Source organism: Hippopotamus amphibius, chromosome 3 (genome assembly GCF_030028045.1).
Source record: "Hippopotamus amphibius kiboko isolate mHipAmp2 chromosome 3, mHipAmp2.hap2, whole genome shotgun sequence".
In the NCBI taxonomy this organism is placed as follows: domain Eukaryota; kingdom Metazoa; phylum Chordata; class Mammalia; order Artiodactyla; family Hippopotamidae; genus Hippopotamus; species Hippopotamus amphibius.
This window is the reverse complement of record NC_080188.1, coordinates 18,811,191-18,832,376: the sequence shown is the minus strand read 5'-3', so window position 1 is coordinate 18,832,376 and position 21,186 is coordinate 18,811,191. Positions and strand designations below refer to the sequence as shown.

The window sequence follows — 21,186 nt, the reverse complement described above, 5'->3', positions numbered from 1 at the left end:
GTCTCAGGCTGTCCTTCAGCCATAGTCCCTGTCTCAGCTCTGGGGAGGAAGCATGCACCAAAGCCATGTCGCCCTCTCCCCTGAAACGTGGATGACTTTCTCCAGTCCTTTGTGTCAGAGAGGCCTGTGACATTTTTACACCAATCAGTTCTTACTTGATAAGGTCTAATAGTTTTCCTTTTGATTCCACAAGCAGTTGAAAATCTTGAAAACATCTGGTGCTTGAATAAGAGACTAGAGCAGAGGGAAAGAGACGCCAGGGTGCTCGTCCGTGGGAGGGGAGGAGGATGTCTGGTCCAGCGGAAGCGGTGGGCCCACTCTTACGGCCGGAAGAAAAATGACTTGCGAACCATCCCTATGGCTTTTGGTGGAAGAAAGCCCTGGTTCTGGAGGGCTTCTTACGGCAACCCCTATTTCTGTTCCCATCTTCTACCAACTTGTGTCTCTCCTCCCCTCCACCCTTAAAGGCTCCATTTTGCTGGATTCTCTGCCCCCAGCCCATTGGCACCACTACTCACGTCTGAAGCTGAGAAAGCCCTCCCTCCCACTTTCTAGTCCTTTCTGTATGAGAGAAGGGACCCTCCTGTGGCTCCAAAGGGAAACACACTCCTGGTGGCTGCAAGTTAGAATTCTAAGTTTTCCCTTACAATCAGTGCTGTAGACCTGTGGGGCCTAAAATGGTAGCCACTAGTCATATGTGGCTAGTTAAATAAAAATTTATTTAAAATTTAGTTTATCATTTGCACTATCTGTATCTCAAGTGCTCCACAGCCAAGCTGGTGGATACAGAATACTTTCTCTCACTCCAGAAAGTTCTCCTGGGCAGTGCTGTTAGGGACCATATCATTCATAACATGTTTGCTGTAACCTAGAAAGCTTCAAAATTGAATAAGTTCTTGTGGGCTGGCCTGAAAACCAATTTAGCATTAATATTGGAAGATGTACTCTGACATAAATGAAAATTTGGAAAAGTATGTAAGTTAGCATCTACCTGTATTTTTACAAAGATGTGTGTGTGTGTGTGTGTGTGTGTATAACATTTATGTAAATTGTACATAGAAGTATTTCAGGTTTGCATGTTCTATTTTGTTTTTATTGAAAATCACTGATTAAAAGTACAATATACAACTAGACACAAATACATTCCTAATGTAAAAAAAGGGTGCACACATATACTTTAGAAATATGAAGGATATATGCAACACAGTTTAATAATTCTTATATCTGATGATGGATTTAAAGGGGGCACATTATTTTTTCATTATACCTTCCTATATTCTCTAAATTTTCTCAGTGAATACTTTATATTCAGATGAAAACTAAATAGTATTAAAACAGCAGAATTGTATAAAATCCACTATCCTAGAATTAATAAATGAGGAAGCTCTGGTTAAACAAAAATGTTTTCAGTAAATCTTTTTTGGACCGAGTAATACATTTATATGCTTCAAAATCAAAGCAATATAAAAAGACATACCACATGGAGAAATCTGTGCTTCCTCTTCTCCCTGGGCTGGGTCTGGTGCCATGCCTCCTCTGCCCTATGCCTTGATCCCTTCAGGAAACTATTTTTCCTAATTTTTTTAAAAAGTATATTTCTAATTTTATTTGCAATGGAAAAAAATATTTCTGCCTTTTGGTACACAAAAGGCAGCATACTGTATAATTATCCTGTATCTTGCTTCTTCAGTTAACAATATAGAGATCTAGGAAACTGCTCGAATCCAATGGAGAGGAGCCCAGAAGGAAAGCCCTTCAGGTGATTAATGCGCCTGGCAGACTGTGTCCCAAGTCACTCAGAGGGCCTCACCTTCACGAGTATGTAACTGTGCAGGATCATGAGGTTGGTGGCCATCTCAGAGGGAATTTTGATCTTCTGAGACTTAAGTTCTGCATACATGCTGAAGAGAACGTCATGTGCATTCCGATAGTTTCCTTGAAAAGAGTCGGTAAGATGACGTCACTGCAAAGGATGAAATCTGAGGATTTTCTATGGGCTACCATTTTACAGGTGGGTTTTGTTAATCTTACTAAGTTACTAAGTAATAAAGAATGACATTTAATTCCATATTTTCCAAAATTATATTCCATACTTATGAACATCTAAAAGAATCAGCTTGCACAAATTAGTGAAGATATCAGACCAATTCTGACTTTTTCTATGAGTATTTACAGAGCATAGACATGAACAGAACCATTCTAGAGATTCTATAAACAGTCCCTGCGTGTTATAAAGAACTAGGTCAACAAGAATACCACATCGCCTTCCACCTTGCAATATGTTTTATATTGTTAAGGCCAAAAACCTGGGATGGAAAGAAAGTGTGGTGAAAGGGCAGGGAGCTGTGGGCTGAAGAGGTCAGAGAAGTCGTCCTCCACGGGACAGAACTATGAGGGGAGAGGAACTAGCACCTAACACAGGAAGGCTTCAGTGGAGCTATTCTGTGATGGTGAATTACTTTACTTCCCAGAAACCCAGAAATGGTCATCCACCTAGCCTTCTGCGTTCAAAGCAAGCCGAGGTTAGAAATGGGCAGAGAAGGGACTGGAGCTTGCTTCTACGACTTGTCTGGGGAGAGAAGCACGCCTATCGGGGACCTACCTGCAGACTGCTCTTCCCTGGCGATGATGATGGCAGTCCGGGCGGCTTCTCGGTACTGCTTCAAGGCCATGTACAAGCGGAACAGGTACTTGGCATCCTGACATACAAGCCGTTAGAGAAATATCACTTTCTGCATTCGCTAAGAGGAGAAACACCTAAAATTCTGCATTTCAATCAGAATCACATTCACCTTCTAGTAAATGAGGGTTGAAATCGTTTCTGTAAAAAGCCAACAAATAAAGAATTATTTATCAAGTATTTATTCAGGGTTTAATGTGCCAGGTAGTATTCTAAGTATACTTAGAAAGAATAACTCAGTTAAATCCTCACACCCTCCCTGGGAGGAAGGTATGATTATGTACTAATTTCATTGATGTGAAACTGAAACTGCACCTCTCCAGAGGCAGGATCTGAACCACAGTGGTCTGGCTTCAGAGTCTGCGTTCTAACCCTAGCCCACAGAGTTCTCTCTCGTGTGCTTCAAATGAAAAGGTGTTTTTATACAATACACCAACTTCACAAGATTTCAAAAAATTTTACACCTATATAACCTTCTCTGGCCTATAAAACTTTCCTTAGCCCATTTTCCATTCCTATTTTAATTCTAAACAATTTCATATACTTGATGCTGGTTTGCTAATTATCAGAATAAGTGGACAAAAGGTGAGGTGGTTCAGCACAGTTCAAGGGCCTGTGCCCTTTGGCAGATTAACTTAGCCTCCCTGGGTCTCAGTGTCTTTATCTGTAAAATACAGGAAATTGACTTGGGGATGAGAATGGCTACAATCCTCTCCAACTATGACATCCCAGCACCTTGTACCCAAATCAGTTACAGCTGACCTTTGAACGGTGCTGTGGTTAGGGGCCTTCATGCAGTTGAAAATCAGTGTTTAATTTATACTCAGCCTTCTGTATCCACAGTTCCTCTGTAACCATGGAGTCAACCAACCTGGGATTGTGTAGTATTTACTGTTGAAAAATTCGTCAGTAAGTGGACCTGCGACCCATATCATTTAAGGGTCAACTGTGCTCGAGTTCCTTCATGAGCAGATCCCCATAAACACCAAAGCAAAAGGGGGAATACGGCTCTGGGGGCATTATCAAAAAGTCTGTCCTCATTAGGACCGAGAGAAGACCAATTTCTGCACAAAATCCAAGAGTCATCTATTTTGAAAACATGTTCTTAATGATTTATTTCTATTTTATATTTATAGTGAGTTACTTTTATGGTAAATAGGATTTTTACTTATTTCTGTAATTTTTGAAATATGAACAAAGTATACTGATTTTTAGGGATTAGTGCTAACTCATGGTTTTAATAATCATTTTCATAGTTCCTAGAATAAACAAATCTCTATGACATTTGGGGAAAATTGTGGGTGGTGAGGACTGTTACCCAGAAGGGCGTGGCTATTTCACAGGGGGCGATGCCAATTTCAAAGAGTGAACATACACAATATCCAAAATGCAGGGTCTGTCTAGATGACCTAAAGCTGCGTCCAGAAAGAAAATTCTTTACATCTATGATGCAAAAGCATTAATAGATAAGAACAGGGCAGAATAAAGTAAAACCACAACTAAGATACTTAAGAATCTGAGTGGTGAGAACACCGTTAGTACCTTAGGCATGCCATCACTCTCCCCCATAAGGTGGTCTATCAGTTGACTGGTCAGCAGTTCATCTTTGGCCTGACCAACCTGTTTAGGAAGAGAAAGAAACAATAAGTTCAGGATCTTAAACCTAGCAAGCGGTGTTGGGGGGAAGCACAAACAATCGTCTACTGAGGAGGTGAAATTTAAAAAGTGTGTAAAAATACCTACACTCAATGCCTGAAAAATGATGTAAGCTCAGGATCTGTCTTCATTCATTTGTAGAGTCTCCATTAAGAAAAATCCATCCATAGAAGCTATAGCTTTTCTAAGTTGCTGTATCAAAATACTGTAGTATTATTTTTATGCACAGAGAGAATGTACTTCTTGGATGTTTCAATAAAAACTTTCTTAAGATATGAGTGACTGTGACACAGAGAGAACGCCATCTTGAGCACAGGAACTGGGCCTTATACAACAATATACCTCCAAGTGCCTCACCTCCAGCAGCTCCCTGAGAAAACACGCTTGCACATGACTGTGTAATCTAAAGTAGAAATAAAAGTATGGCTAGAGGATCCCAGAAGAGGGCAGGCAGCTGGACATGTAGGGTGGAGTTCTGGAGAGGACTCAGGCCTGGAAATCTGGTGAGAGTCATCTCCATAAAGTTCCAAGGTAAATCACTGCCATGTTGGGCAGTGTTGATCAGGAAAATTATTTATCAAATTGGAGGACAGAAATGTATTAGATTTAGTTAGTAGGAATAAGTACTGAGAAGATTAGGAGGCTTAAGAGTCTTGTGTCTACAAAAAAGAGGTGAGCCAAGAACCCAACTGGAGCTTGACCAAGGGGAAGGAGCACTGAACAGCCCAGCACCGCCCTCGTGTCACATTAGTGACATAGTGAGAAAAGCTACCGGAAAAGGAGGGAAACTCACTGGGGACAGAGCAACACCTGGCCTAGCCTGCCCCCGCTCAGGGAAAGTGTAAGGAGAAGTTCAGAAGTTCTTTGTGCAGGACAGGAAGGATGAGATCAGTAGGCTTGACCACAGAAGAGGCTGCCGTGAACCTGTGGTGGGCAGAGGCTCTCGGGCTGCAGAATTTCTATACGCTCCGCTGACCGTGGTCGATGCTGGTGTAAGAAAGCGAAGCTTTGACCAATCTGTTGCCTCTGCTCCTGCCATTGCTCTAAGGAAGGGAGAGAAGGTAGAGCTCATCACCTCGATGGCTTTTGTGCATGGCTTTGGGTGAACAGCCCGTATAGAGAAATGGTTAAAGCTTTGGAGTCAGCCTGCCTGAGATCAAAATATCACCTGTGTGATCCAGAGCAGGTCACTCTTGGGACCTCAAAGAGGATAAAAATAATACCTAACTGACCGAACTGTTGTAAGGAATAAACAAGTTAATGCACATACAGGGCTTGGACTGGTGCCAAACAGTGTTGCCAGGTAAAGCAACCAAAAAATATAAGATGTGCAGTGAAGTCTGAATTTCAGGGAGTTGAACCCAAAACATTAGGCTAAATGAAAAGGGGAGGCAGCACGGAACAGATGTGGCCAGTCAGAATTAAAATTAAAAGAAGGGTAGAGACAATGCTCAGGACACTTCCACTGAAGGGCAGAGGAGCCAGAGAAGAAGGCTGAGAAGGGCCGTCTGAGGAGTAACTAGAGAACCAGAAGCAGTGTTCTAGGGGAGTAAAAAGTTCAAGAAAGATGTGGTGCAATAGTGTAAAATGCTGCCGTAACACGGAGTAGAGTGAAGGCTGAGAAGAAATGTCTGTATTTAGCAAGGAAGAGATCCGTGGGGACCTTTTAGAGAAGTTTACAGAATGGTGAAGGCAGAGGTGTCTGCAAAGAGGTGAGCAGGCCCCCCGACAAAGCTCACGGCTGCTGGACAGATCCATCTTTCCCGTCCCTATCATGGGTTCTCTCAGGTGATGAGTCCCCACCAGGGGTCCATTACTGCCCCCTCCACCAATACACACAGCAAGAAGGTATTTCAGAACTCTGGGCTGCAGAGGATGGGGGTGGGGGTCAGTGACGTATGAACATTTTAAAGATGTTTTCCAGCGATTAAGGGCGATGCCTTCTGGTTGAGAATCAGCAGCTACAAAGGCACAGGTTGTGAGAAAATGCCTGTCACAAGCAAAGGAGATTTTTTTTTTTCAGGGGAGGGGTCTCAAGGTGGAAAGGAGATAAAAGAGTAGAGGAATGGGAAGGAAACAAATATAATCTACACAGTCCTCTGAGCGGGGACCAGCATGTATTCATCTCAATAAATACTGAGTGTCCAAATGTGCTAAACACTCCATATAAAGAGATGGGCCTTTGACCTTGAGGAGCTACTGATCTGAAGGGGGTTAACTGTAGCAGTAAATGAGTTTCAAAGTACTTACAGGGTTCTAAGGAAGGTGAAATTTCACCCAGAGGACAGTTCAGGAAAAACTTAACAGGGAGTGGTGTGTGAAGTGGGTCCTGCGTGTTGGGTGGGAGGCAGGGGTGCAGGAGGGAGGGTGTCCTAGATGTGGGGAACAGCAAGGGTGAAGGAACAATATCAAGAAATAATTGTTGGAGAAACTGGAACCCCTGCACATTGCTGCTGGGAATGTAAAATGGTGTAGCTGCTTTGGGAAACAGTTTGGCAGTTCCTCAAAACGTTAAACATAGACTTTAAACACATGGCCTAGCAATTCTGCTCCTAGGTATATATCCAAGAGAAATGAAACACATGTCCACACAAAAACTGGTGCACAAATGTTCACAGCAGCATTAGTCATAATAGCCCCAAAGTGGAAACCACCCAAATATGTATCCACTGATGAATGGATTAAACACAATGCGTACAGCATTCAATTAAACATTATTAGGCTTTAAGAGGAATACAGTACTGATACATGTTATAACAATGTATCTATCTGATGAAAAGATTTGTATCCAGAATATATAATACAGTCCTACAAATCAGTAAGAATGAGATGATACAATTAAAAATTAGAAAAAAGATTTGAACAGAACTTCATAAAAGAGGATATTCGAATGGCTATGACATATTCGAACCACGACACATCTATCAGAATAGTTACAATGAAATAGACGGATAAAGCACTGGTGAAGATGGGGGGCAACTACATCCTTTTACATTGTTGGTAGAGTGAAACTGGTACAACTACTTTGAAAAAAATGTTTGGCAGTACCTACTATCAGTGAAGATAATTATACTCTGTGACCTAATAATTCTACGCATGGATATATGCCCAATAAAACTGAGGGCTTATGTCCACAAAAAGACATGAACAGCAATATGGCAACTTTATTCATAATATGCCCAAACTGAGACAACCTAAACGTCCATTAACAGAATAATGGGGAAAGAAACTGTGATAGTCACATGGTGGAATACTACACAGCAATGAAAAAGAACGGACTATTGCTACACATGATAATACAGATGGCTTCTCAGACTAAATGCTGAGTGAAAGAAACTGGACACAAAAGAGAACATATGTATGATTTTATTTATATGAAATTCATAAACATGTAAAACCAATCTATAAGAACAGAAGTCAGAATTGTGGTTATCCTTGGTGGGGAACACTGACTGGGAGGCAGCATGAGTGGGCTTTCTGGGGAGCTTGATCTTGGTGGAGGTTACACAGGTGTACATATCTGAAAAAACTAAATGAGTTGCATATTTAAGATTTGTGCATTTTACTGTATGCAAGTTATACCTAAAAGACAATCCAAAGGTTCTTATCTTTTAGAGATAGATTTTGTATCCACAAATGAAACAATATGATGTCTGTGATTTGCTTTAAAATAATATAGGGAAAGAGGATGGGGTATGAATAAAATATGATTGGCCATGTGTTGATAGCTGTTGAAATGAGATGATGGGTACCTGGGAGTTTGTTATACAGTTTGGTCTACTGTTGCAAATGTTTGGAAATTTCTTTAAAAAGTTAAAAAAATAATTAACATTCTTGAGAGTTTCATTACAGAGTTTACTTACTGTTTCAATTGCCATTTCTATTGCTGCATTATCTTCTGAGCTTGGACATTTCAGGAAGTGTTTAAGTGCCTGAAATGAGAATTGCAGAGCAATTAAAAATTTTCAGACTGCTTTCCCATTGAGAAAAACAAAGCTTTCACACAAAGTAATCACAGTTTGTGAAAGTATCTTCATCTCACCCAGGAGCTTGCAAGGTGCTGGATCTTAAAATATATACTTAATAGGCTGAGTATAGTTTAAAAAGTGGAAGGATCCAGGTGACCCTTTGAAGAATCTAGTTCTGATTTCGAAAGAAATCAGAATGACAAATGTGCCCTCTTTCAGTAGGAAGATTTAATTATTTTCATTCATTTATTCCCTCAACAAATATTTACTGACAACTTGCTGTTCTGTATATGAGACTGTGCTAGATGCTATGGAAAATACCAGGCCGTCTTTCTGCATCATGTACAATCCAATTGTAGAGATCCATGTGATGTGATGAGAATATAATTATAATCAATTATTTTAAGCCACAGGTGTCTAACTCCTGAACACCACACCATCACACCCATGAAGACGGTTAAAGTTATAAAAATTTCAGAGACAATGGGCAGTATTGCCAGTTGGTTTTATAGGTGGTATGAGGAAGAAAAGATGATTAAACACGAGGGATGATCTTGAAAGTACCACAGAGGAAAAGGGCTTGAAGATGAACAGGTCTGTGGAAGGTGGGGAAGAGGGCAGAGAGGAACCCACGTGGAGAACAAGGACTGGAAAAGGCTAGTGGAAGTGTAGGATTCTTCGGTGGAAAAAGCTAGATGCCAGACTGGGAGGTTCGGGCTGGTTGGTCAATTGTGGAAATTCTCTGGAGTGTCAGCTAAGGAGTTTAGACTCAGTAACTAAGAGGCCAGAGCAGCAGATTGGTAGCCTGAAGGCTGAATTCACACACAGACGTGTTTCTTTGGCCAGCGAGATGTTATACAAATATCTGGACCTATATTTTAATACTGACCCAGATTTTTGTTTCTTGTTGAAAACCCTATGATGTGGAACTAGCAGGCCCAAACTCTTGGATCCTTTTTTGGAGATGGGCAGCAGCTCTTCCCTTCAGACAAAACACGTGCCGCTCAGCAGTCCCTACCTCCTCCCTCAAGGAACGCCCAGCCCAACGCTGCAGCTTCACTTGTTTACCTCCTTCGTTTGAACACCATAACCCCTGCTTTAGGGGCTCTTTGGCAATCCAAGGTAGTACCATTTGGGGAACAAAATGAAGGGTGAGTTATAGAGAGAGAAGCTAAAAACAAGGAAAACAGGAACCATCGCCATAGTCTAAAGTGAGGTGAGCCAGGTGTGGATTACACGGGTGGTCGTTAGAACGAAAAAGAGAGAACTGTGAGAGAGGTTACAGAGGCAGAATGTCACTGCATGTGGGAGAGAGGGGAAGACTTTAAGGTTGACTCTGAGACTCCAAATCGGGGTGTCTGGGAGCGTAATATATTTTCAGATATTTCCTCTAATCATTCCTGTGGAGTCCAAAGTATGTTTTCTTGGCAAATACTCACTCGTGAATACTGGCCACACAGCAAGAAGAATTTTCCAGCCTGAAAATGTCTTTTTTCTCCTTCAAAATATAAGGCAATGCTTTGATAGTCCTCATTAGTAGTGTCTTCAGAACCTACAACAGAAATTCACTGCGTAAAATATCTGAGCAAAACATGTTTACCTCTTATTGCTAATCTAAAAAAATCAAGATCTAAAAACAGGTGATCTAAAAAGAGGTGATTAAAACCTTTTAACAGCAAATACTATCATCAGTGTCTTTTTTCATCACAAAACACAGTCACCATAATAACCCCACATATCAACTCTGTTCCATCTTCTTTTCACTCTAAACAGCAGTCAGGAGAGGAAGTTATGAGGCTTTATGAGAAGCTAGGTTATGGCTTGACATTACCCTTAGCAACTTTTATCTTTCCTTAAGAGTCTCAATCTCATTTCCTAAAAAAATAGGAACAAGGCAGGATTTCCCTAGGGTTTCACCACAATCAAGAGCAAAGTTAACCATAATGCAAACGTAATCCATCTCCTTTCTCCAATGCCTGGTTTAAACAACAGTCTGCATGTATTTGTCAGACAAGGAGGTGATACTCAAGAAGACAATAGATGCTATTTAAAAGTAACTGTTTTTCCTTTTTCACTATTTTTCTTTTTTTAAATATTTATTTATTTATTTTTGGCTGCGTTGGGTCTTATTTGTGGCATGCTGGATCTTTAGTTGCAACATGCATGTGGGATCTAGTTCCCTGACCAGGGATCGAACCCGGGCACCCCCTGCATTGGGAGGGTGGAGTCTTAAGCACTGGACCACCAGCAAGGTCCCTTTACTGTTTTTCCTTTAGTTTGAGGCTTAAACATATTAAGCACAGAAGACCCCAAAGCTGTTGGAGTTCCAATTCATTGCTTGCATTTACCCACGGGAGCTGGAGGCCCAGTAGGGCACCAAAGCATAAGAACAACCCCATGTCTCCAGATCAAGGCAGATATGGAGTTTATAAAAGAAGGGAGTAAAGGAAGGTGAAGAAAAGTGTATGTTATGCTTCAGGAGTGGGAGGGCATATGTGTGAGTGTATGTGTATGATACAGGATAAGTCACATCCTTATGAAATTAGAAAAAATGAATGCTTTAGTGCAATGATGATTTGCAATGTTAGGACAGAAATGTCATCTGTCATGTTAAACATTAATAATTGTAATGGTATCTGTACTTTATCTGTACTTCCTTTTTTTCTTTAACTCTTTATTTTCTCTAATTATCTGAATGACTTCCTAAGATATTAGAAGATACTTTCACCTATTACTTCCCTTGAAGACTGAAGCAAAAATTCTCTCGTGAATCCCACCATCAATTCTCATGGTCATTTTGTGAATTTAAAAAAATCAAAATAACATAAAAGGACAAATACTATAATTCCACTTATATAACGTACCATGAAGAGTCAAATGCATAGAGACAGAAAGTAGAACATTGGTTACCAGGCTGGGAGATGAGAGGAATGGGCGCTCTTGCTTAATAAGTATACAGTTTTAGTTTAGGACGATGAAAAAGTTCTGGAGATGGATGTGGTGATGGTTGCACAACAATGTGCATGTACTTAATGCAACCGAACTACACACTTAAAAATGGTTAAAACAGTAAATTTGCTATGTATATTTTACCCCAATAAGAAAAAAAAAGAAAAATCATACCACAAATAATGTTATATATGGTCTATGAAGTAAAAAACCTGAAAATTATTTCAGTAGTTTCTGAGAATAATTGTAAACATGGGAAGAAAACCTATAAGCTGGTATTCTCAGAATATAAAATTTTCTTCTGGACTTTCAAAATCTTTAAAAACCACATCTTGTGTAGATCACTCTTCATCACAGTAATTAGATGTTCTTAATTTGTAACAATTTTAAAAATTTATGAAAACATTTACGTTTTCAAAAATCATTCTGCATTTCCTATTACCTTCTTTTGGAAGCTTGCTTTACCACTGGTTGATCAGCAGCAGGATTTGGGAAATCTGGCCTCTCACGGAAGTCACCTATAACACCTTAATTTTTGAAGATGGTCTTATAATTCCATCTGACCTTTGAGGTGATAGTAGGGATCTTGAAATCTAACAAGTAACATACAGCTGCATGTGTGTTTGTGTATACATGGTGTGTGTGCATGTGCTTGTGGATGTACCAATTTGATCATTAGCCCATAAGAGTCAAAGTGTTCCTTTGATAAAATCTTTAAGAGAAATTAGGGAAAACAATGATATTTACCAATAATGTCTGCATAGATTTCCATTTTGTTGTGTTGCTGAGCCAGTGTGAAAGCTTCATTATTACATTTGGACATAACAAGAAACTGGATGGCAGACCCGTAGTCACTCAGCTGTAGAAAAAACCTGAAACAAAGGACTTTAATTAGCTTGACTCATTTAAAAGAAGTGTATCATTTACAAAAAAAAAATCTTTTTCAACCAGGAGAAACCATTTAAAAGTAAAAATGTATTCAGTAAACTGCAGTTCTATATCATACACTTCTGTTTGGAAAACGTACTCTCATACGCTGACTACAACAAACAGCCTTTGAATTTAAACACTTAGATATAATTTTAAAAAAATAGAATAAATATTCCATTTGAATTGATTTATTTGATAAGAGGACATGGGGGCTCTCTTTTAAGGCTAGTTTTTAGAAATCCAAATATATTAATGCATTGTTACCTGGCTACCATCTTGGCTCCATCCAGGGACTGGGTCTCTCTGACAATACTGACAGCCTTTTCCGGGTTGTTGAGGTGGTCCAGGTAGATGCGGATCGCGCTGTTCCACTGTTTTGCATTCTCATAAGCCACAACAGCTTCTTTGTATCTATAAGAGAAAATTATTTCAGACAAACTTTCTTAACACTGTCACATTTGGGGGAAAAATGTCAATAAATGTTTGGGACACTTTTTTATTGATAGTGGTTGCTTATTTTTTTGAACTTCTTTGTGTTTTTATCAGAAAGAATACCAGGAACCATTTCACTAAAATGTTGTTTTTAGAGGTTTGATAAACTAACAGTAAAATACCAATACTGAACTGTGTTTTCTTGTCTGAACAACTTATATACAATTTTTTACATTTTATTGTTTTTGTTAGAAAGATTATAATAGTAATACAGGCTTATTTTAGAAAACAGAGAATAAGGAATTTTTCAGTTATAGATACAGCTTAACAGTGATATATGAAATCATTGTGTGTTGACCTCTAGGTGGAGCTCAAGACTCCTGTTCAGTCCCCAAGAGCTCTCTAGCTCTTTCCATTTTAACAAGACATTTCGTGTATATCTCTTTCTTAAGGTTACTTTTCTAAAAATCGAAGGAAGTAACCTTTAAAAATCTCTTAATACATATTGCTAAACAACTTTCTAAAGGCTTTAGAAATTTACAGTCCCATCAGTCATGTATAATAAGTGCTTTCTGACAATATGGTTATTAGTTTAAATCTTTTCCCAATATGATAAGTTAAAATGATATACTGTCCATACAGAATAATTTCACAGCCCAGTACTCTGCCTATTCATCCCCCACCTTCACCGCAACCAACTCCCGGCAACCACTGACCTTTTTACTATTTTCATAGTTTTGCCTTTTCCAGAATGTCATATAATTGGAATCATACAACACATAGCCTTTTCAGATTGGCTCTTTTTCAATTAATAATATTTATTTATAAATTATTTTTTTTGCACAAAGATGCTCAATTGTTCCAGCGCCATTTTATTGAAAAATTGTCCTTTCTCCGTTGGGTAGTCTTTGCCTCTTTGTCAAAGATCAGCTGACTATACATTGTGCAGGTCTATTTCTGGGCTCTATATTGTGTTCCATTGATCTATCTATTCTTTCCCCCATTTAATTTTATTGTCTAGAAGGTTATTTTTATAAAGTATCATTTATATTATCAATTTCTAAAATAGTAATATTCTAACATTAATATATTCATGGAATGCATTTAATGTACACATTTTCATTTTGGATTTCTTCATCCAGAACTTAAATAAAGGCATTGAATAATTAAACACTAAAAAAAAAAAAAAGATATACTGTTGCTTTAAGTTAATTACTTTCAGTGAGCTAGAACTTTTTCATGTTTGCATAAAATATAATTTCATAACTGCATTTCCTCCTCTGGGACTCCTTCTTATCTTTAGCCCATTTCCTCCTAATGCCTCTGAGTTTCTTATATTAAAGTTTCAGGAGATCTTTGTATATTTAGGATACCAAATACCCATTACTATATTTTAATACTGTTTTGCAGCTTAAACAGTGCCAGAGGTGTGAACCTCTTCATTTTTTTTTTTTGGAACCTCTTCATTTTTCTTTTCCTCTGCATCTGTAAGTTATCCTCCTTAATAAAATGACTACTGCCTAACTTCATTTTCATGCCATAGTATATCAAAATTTCAACTTCTAGTATTTAACCCTCAAGTAAAAATGAGATTGTACAACCCTAACCCTAACCCTATATGAATACATAAAGGATTGACTGAGGTATATGAAGTATGGGAAAAATTTAATAGTCTGGCACTTCAAGCCAGGTGAGGGGTAAAGATGTTTTCTGTCTGTCTTTGCTTTGCCTTTCTTAGAGGGTTGCAAATATCAACAGTTAATTTATAAAACATTCTTTTAAATTTGTATAAAATCGAAAAATTGTACAAACCTTCCATCTGCTTCTTTAGCTTTGGCATACTGCAAGTGAATCTTTGGAGAAGAAACATGGGGCAGAAGCTCACCAACTTTTGCCCTAGAATGGTAGGTTTAGCAGAATAATATCAGCACTACATTTGCTCTAAAAGTAGCTTCCTACAATTAGATATTAGTTTTTAGAATTCAAAAACCAGTTATCGTGATCTTTAAAAAATCTTGGCCCCTATAGGTGAAAGATTTAATTGCTTTTTTTCCTACCCCCAACCCCACCAGTCCACCCTCTGTGGGAAAATGAAGGTTAGTTCATTAACTCTTTTGGGGATGACAGGGCTTTTTTATTCTAGTAATTTATCTGACTGGGTATTTCCCCATATTAAACCAAGAAAATGTGCTGTTCTTTGGAAACAGAACTATTAATATGAACTCATCTGAAAAAAAAAAGAGGAGATGGAGGGAAGGCCCAGATAGAGGCAATAGTTGTACAGCTGGGAGAAACAACAAGAAAACCACCGACACATTCATTTCCACATCTGCTTAGAACAAATTTTAGCAAATTCTTACCAATTCTTACAGCGGATGTAAACAGATGCTGCTTTGTCGTAGTAGAGACCTTTTTCATATAGTTGAGCTGCTTCTGAAAATTGCTAAAATAATACGAGATTATCAAAATACTAAATTTATTATGTATGAGACCACATGAGTATTTATTCACAGAAAAGTCTACCTTCATATTCTCCAATATGGCTCCACAGTCTCTTTTAAGGACCCTGCTGGGATGCTTGAGGGCTTGGCTAACCCCTCGACGGATGTCTCCCATTCTTATGGACATCTGGGCCACTCCAGCCAGACATACTTCATCATGTTCCTGAAATTAGAAGGCAAACAACTAATGAATCAGGCCCTAACTTAAAATGATGTATTTTAGCCAAACAATCTAAATCTAAAATGAGCCCAAAGATTATGGTTTACTTTCATTAATCTTTTCTGGCAAATTTCAAGATTTTGAAATAACACTGAGTCTTTTTTTAAAACTCATCTGTTGCAAAGTTGTATTCTTTTCTTTAGAAGTCTAGATCTTTTGTGCTCAAGACCAAATTTTTATTGTGCCTTTGTTGTAATACTTTGCATATCTTTGTATGTCTTCTTGGTACAAAGTTTTGTGTGAGAGGAAATATACTGGGTACATAGCATAAATGCTATGAATAACATTAAGAGAAAAAACATTTATCAAATTGAAGACTTCTCTACTAGGCATGATGAAATAAAAACTTTATTTTGTGACAGAGGAACTGAATTTTACATTTTATTTAATTTTAAATAAATGGCCACATGTGACTAGTGGTGACTATATTTAATAACACAATTAAGGATGAACTATCAACAAAATAGATGCAGCCGAGCAAAGAAAATGTCAAAACCCCAAGAGATAAATGAGCAAAGGATATAATCAGGCAATTCATAAAAAACATACAACTGGCCAATAAATAAATAAAACATGCTTGACTTCATCAATAATCAAACACACACAAAATAAAATGAAATTCTCTTTTTTTTTTTTGTGGCTGATCAAATTGGTAGAGGTTGGTAGTGTTGAGAATGTGGGGGAAACAGACACTTTCCTACATGACTGACAGCTGGATGAGTTACTACAAGTTCTTTTGGGGAGCAATCTAGCAGTACAAAAAATTAAAAGCACACATTTCATGACCTAGAAATCCCACCTGTAAGACTATATTCTGCAGAAATACTACCTTAAGTAACTAAAGATACATTTACTAGGTAGAATATTCACTGTGGTGTTTTGGATAGAAATAAAGCCCCAAACAACTACAGTATAATCAATAAGGGAGAGGATGAAAAAACCATGGTACATCCAAGCAATGAAATTTTAGAAGCTCTTAAAAAATTAAAACATTCATGTGTATTGATTTGGAAAGACCACAAAGCAAAATGCTGCTTTTCACAGAATGGATTCTCAGTTGATCTCTGCTGAATGAATGCAAGTAAATGATTTCATTTTCAGTAAAAACCCCTATTATATACAGATGTGTATGCTTAGAAGAGATTCTGGATGGAAATACATAAAATTATGAACAGTGGTTACCATTAAGGAGTGCAGATGGGGGAGAGAACGTTGGACTCTCACTCTGCAGGTTAACATACTTTGGTGATTTTTCAAATTGATTGTGATGAGATTTTATTGCTTTTGTAATAAAATGCTAGATATAAAATAGAAAATAAAACTCTTGACGTCACCTAACTTAAACACATCAGTTTTTATCACAAAATTTAGCTTCTTGAGCTAAAATTCTGGGATGGTCTGGGATGGGAGAATGGACTGGTATAAAGTACATGCTTACCAGGTTCATCATAGAAAGTACAGCATGAGGAACGAAAGGGCAGAACAAACTTTTGTGGACTGGGAATTCGCTTTCGAAGTGGTTACTGAAACTTTTAAAAGTAAAAGGAAAAGCCTTATGAAAATCACAGCTAGACTGTAAGTGGGAAGGGATAAAAATCTTACTCCCAACCTTAATAAGAACCTCATGTTTAGGGTACAATGGAAAACACAGCTTTTTCAGACTGATAAAAATAGTCAACTTCAGTTTTTAAGAGGTCAAAGTGTTTTAAAATGATTTAACTATATCCTTGCAAAGTTGTTAATAAACTGAAAAAAGGCTCACCTGCTATATACTGAATAAATACAATGAAAAATAAGATTTTTTAAAGGAAACTCACAACAAACCCAAAGATAATTATGCATATCTTAACTTTATTCAAGGTTACCTTATTATCACCTGTTATTCCTTTCTCATAATGAGCCAAAGCATTTACATAATCACCCCTGAAAAAAAAATCAGTGAATTTTAATACACATTTAAGTATCTTATTTATGTATACAAGATTTAAAAGCCAATCTGTCACTGAGTTGCTTAAGCACATAAAAGATGTGATATACAACATTTACGTGTGCATTCTTTCAACTGTAGTCCATTATTTTGCTACTTTAAAAATAATTATTAAGCTAGATTATGCTAAGACTGTATGGTACTAACTTTGCATTTTGAGGAGCTACATAAAGTTTTATGGGTCACTTTTGCTTAATTATCTCCTTTGGGGCACTAAAGACAATCAAGTGACCACAAAAAACAATGTTTTTTTCCAAACACCCAATATTTATAAGTACAATATGTGTTGAGAGAATCTGGGTAGAAATGAAGGAGAATACCGGGGATGACAGTATTAAGGGCCCTGGTTCTCACTCTGATAAAAAGTGTACATGATGTAAATAGCACCCCTCCCTATTCCGACGACTGATGCTAACACGGACCTGCATATCTAGAGGTCATATTTATTACCTCAATTCATTTTTATTGCTTGGAACAGAATGGATCAGTGGTTTGCCTAAGATCCATTTGGAGATTCATCAATCGTCTTCTGAGAAACCATTTCCCCCAGAATAAATTAATCAGCTCTGAAAACGGCATTATTGGAGCTCCACCTTATCAGCTTAGACCAGTGATTCAACCTCTCTCAGCCTCACTCAGTTTCCTCATCTGCTGGTTACAAGGAATTTCTTGGAAGAGAAGCCGGATGAGAACTTTGTTTTGGGCGTCACAGTCAGTAGCGTTCCCAAGTGGAATTTCTAATATTTGGACACAGTCACATCAACACAGCTAAAGAGATGTCTCCTGACAGTTCCTCCCTCAGGACCCTGAGGTTTTCCTTGAGCAAACCCAATTAGGAGATGCTAAATTAAGACTCTGGAACTCTCACTTTATTTTTATGGTATTTTAGCTCTCTCGCTTTATTATTATTTTATTTTGGGACTCTCATGTGGATCTAGCTCATTATTCTACTGCCAGACTGGAGCGCTAAATCCCTCCCACACATGACAGACTGGTCCTGCTTTGATCTAATCAATGCCTTGGATGCAGAATAAAACAGACTGTTGGAACTGAGTACAGGCCTAGAGCCCTAGCATCAAAATCAGCAGCTGGCGGCTACTGGGGTACCGGATGATGATGAGATATACTTAGTTCATGACTATTCTCACAAGGGAAAGTCTCCTGATTTGGGGGCTGGAGCGTGTATCTAGATCAGGGTCCAGGGGTCGCCATAGAAACCGCAGTGAAAGTTTTGGGAATCGGTGGCTTCCCAGTCAAGTGTTGAGCAGAAAGGGTTAACCAATATCAATATCACAGGCTTTCAACTGTCTCAGCTCCATCTAAGACCTGCCACAAAAACGTGATTCTCCTGAAAGAAGTGACAATGGAAGTTTTCTGCATGGTCCTAGGGGTTCCTTGGCTGTTTGTGCTCTGACAGGAGATGGTGGATCATCTCCAAATGTAGGGACCCTTTTCCCTTCACTCTAAGACCCAGTCACTCTCAAGACAGACACGGAGGGCCAGGGAACGGGGGCCTTGTCCCTTGTGTTATGCACTAAGATTCCTATTTGACCTTTTCAACACATGGATTAACTATGTAAGAGGCAGAAATGTGACAAATTTAGATCAAGGTCGACTTAAGACGAAATAAAATCTCCAAAAAGTTTTTATTTGCAAAATGGAAAATTTTAAATAAGGTATTCTGGTTAGAAATGAAAGAGTACTTTTTGGTGGAATAATTTCTACGGCTATAATCTGTCAACATTCACAATGAATCTAAAGTCTATACGAAAATAAAGTGGAACTATATAAAAATGTTTTTTTAAATGCTAGAGCCATATTTTCTTTGTTCAAAAAACAGTGTTTTTCCCATTTTTTTAATTTTCGAAATTGGAGTGTATCCTATGATAAATGTCAAAAGAAACTGTCCAGTTGTGATGTAACTGCATTGCACATATACCTGAGAACTTATATTTGCAAATGAATTATTCACTTTTTGTCTCTGCAGGTATCTGCATTAGTGGCATTAACCATGGCTGAATGTGAGCTTAAAATTGGGTCTTGAATGCCTCTTGAATTACATTTTTATGCAGCACTGAAATAAAAATGTATAGTCTGTCAATTGAGACTACTGACAGTTAAGACTGTCTAGCAATTAAGAGCACTAGAAAATTCTAAATCTCAGATAGATTATGGCATTTTCAAAGGTAGGAAAGATGTGTGAAGCCTATTCATCATGCATCATGAAGGATTATTACTTAAGCACTGCATATCCACCTGTGAAAGGTTTCTGGCTTGATTTGCAACATTAACTATTGAATTTTTATCCATGCTCAATTCAATTTAAAAAAGAAGAAGTACAGGGCTTCCCTGGTAGCACAGTTGTTAAGAATGCACCTGCCATTGCAGGGAACATGGGTACGATCCCTGCTCTGGGAAGATCCCTTAAGAAGAAAAAAGAAAAAAGAAAAAGTACAAACTTAAGCTAAGAGAAGTTGTAGAACAAAGCCTGGTATTTTTCACTGTGCCTTGAAATCACGCTGCAAATCCTCAAAGTGTTCAAAGAGGTCAAGGTCATGAGCACAGGTTAAGAAAAGCAGAGTCACCCCGATGCTACGTGTAACTGTTGTTGGCCAAATGTGATTCAAAACAATATTTAGACTCTAAATATAGAAAAGGCTTAGACCCAAACTTAGACTTTGATGCTGAAAATGAAAGTGGATAAATCCATGGATGAGACATCATTAGAATAAAACATTTTTTGGATGTATAATTAATACGGCTTTTTCCACCTAAGAAGCAATTACTAAATCAATGGCCTTATAATGAACAGCAGTTTAGAACTGAAGATATTCAATAACCAGATACTGACTGAAACATATAGAGATGAGTACTTACGTAAATTCAAGCTGAATAGCATATTCTTTTGATATAAATGGTATTTGGTCTGGGGCTAAACGCTTTGCCAGTTGTAAAGCACTGTCCCAGTGCTGTAAATCCCTTCTCATCTATTAGGAAGAGAAAGACATTAATTTCAAATAAATTATTCTGCAGACTCACCATATACTTTTTAGTAAAAGTGATTAGATACTTTTTGTTTAAAAAATGAAACTTGGTCTTTCCAAAGACAAAAAATTACTATAGCATACATTCTCAATGCAGGTGACAGAGCCCTCAAAAGGGTGAAAATTGGTTCTTGGGGAGCAAAAACATCTTGGCTATTACAATGGTTTGTGGCCCACCAAAACTCAATCCTAAACAGAATCTTATTCTCTTTAGTATTTCATTTTTCTCCAAAGGAAAAAATTAAATTGAATTAAAATTAATTCAATCAGCTAAATTAAAATTAGTATTTCTTCTTAGAGGGGAGATAATAAAGAGAAAGTTGAGAAATACTTTACTGTAGGAATTTATGTTATTTTCTGAGAAAATCTGAACCTATATCATGAGATGAATAGTAGCAAATATAAATCAAAGGTAACTGTGTCTTTCTCTGTCTCCCGAGGTCTTTTATCTGTGTCTGGTACACAATTCTACATGTACACTAACCATTAAAGATTAAACCATTAATCTTTTAATCATTCCTCACTTTATTCACCCTTTGTAAAAAATTAATAATGGCTAACTTTTTGCAAGTGCTATTTTCTGCCAGGTATTATTCTAGGACATTAGCCTATTTACTTTTCACAACTAGAATTTTTGTAATGAGCTGTTCTTGTGCCCATTTTAGGGATCCAGAAACTGAGGCAGAGAGCCTAGTAATTTTGCACACAAAGTCTCACTGTGAGTGTGTGGCAGGGCTGGACAGTAGGGCTTTGCCTCCAACCTCTTTACTTAGCTAACCTGTCAGCTTTCGAAGTGAGGTTAAAGGAACAATGGGATGC

The 21,186-nt window shown here is 38.0% G+C and overlaps 1 protein-coding gene across 5 annotated transcripts in view; it reads right to left on the bottom strand.

Moving 5' to 3' along the window:
* WDR19 (WD repeat domain 19) overlaps window positions 1-21,186 on the bottom strand; it is an 89,861-nt gene that overhangs the window by 15,877 nt on the left and 52,798 nt on the right. For all 5 annotated transcript variants that reach the window (XM_057728414.1, XM_057728415.1, XM_057728418.1 and 2 more), the window contains 12 exons: window positions 20,201-20,310; window positions 17,202-17,259; window positions 15,139-15,279; window positions 14,976-15,058; window positions 14,428-14,511; window positions 12,448-12,594; window positions 12,001-12,125; window positions 9,744-9,856; window positions 8,200-8,268; window positions 4,223-4,300; window positions 2,603-2,699; window positions 1,811-1,935 (listed from right to left, as the gene is read on the bottom strand). In XM_057728414.1, the coding sequence (XP_057584397.1) occupies window positions 1,811-1,935; window positions 2,603-2,699; window positions 4,223-4,300; window positions 8,200-8,268; window positions 9,744-9,856; window positions 12,001-12,125; window positions 12,448-12,594; window positions 14,428-14,511; window positions 14,976-15,058; window positions 15,139-15,279; window positions 17,202-17,259; window positions 20,201-20,310 (1,230 nt within the window). The remainder of the gene's footprint in view (window positions 1-1,810; window positions 1,936-2,602; window positions 2,700-4,222; window positions 4,301-8,199; window positions 8,269-9,743; window positions 9,857-12,000; window positions 12,126-12,447; window positions 12,595-14,427; window positions 14,512-14,975; window positions 15,059-15,138; window positions 15,280-17,201; window positions 17,260-20,200; window positions 20,311-21,186) is intronic.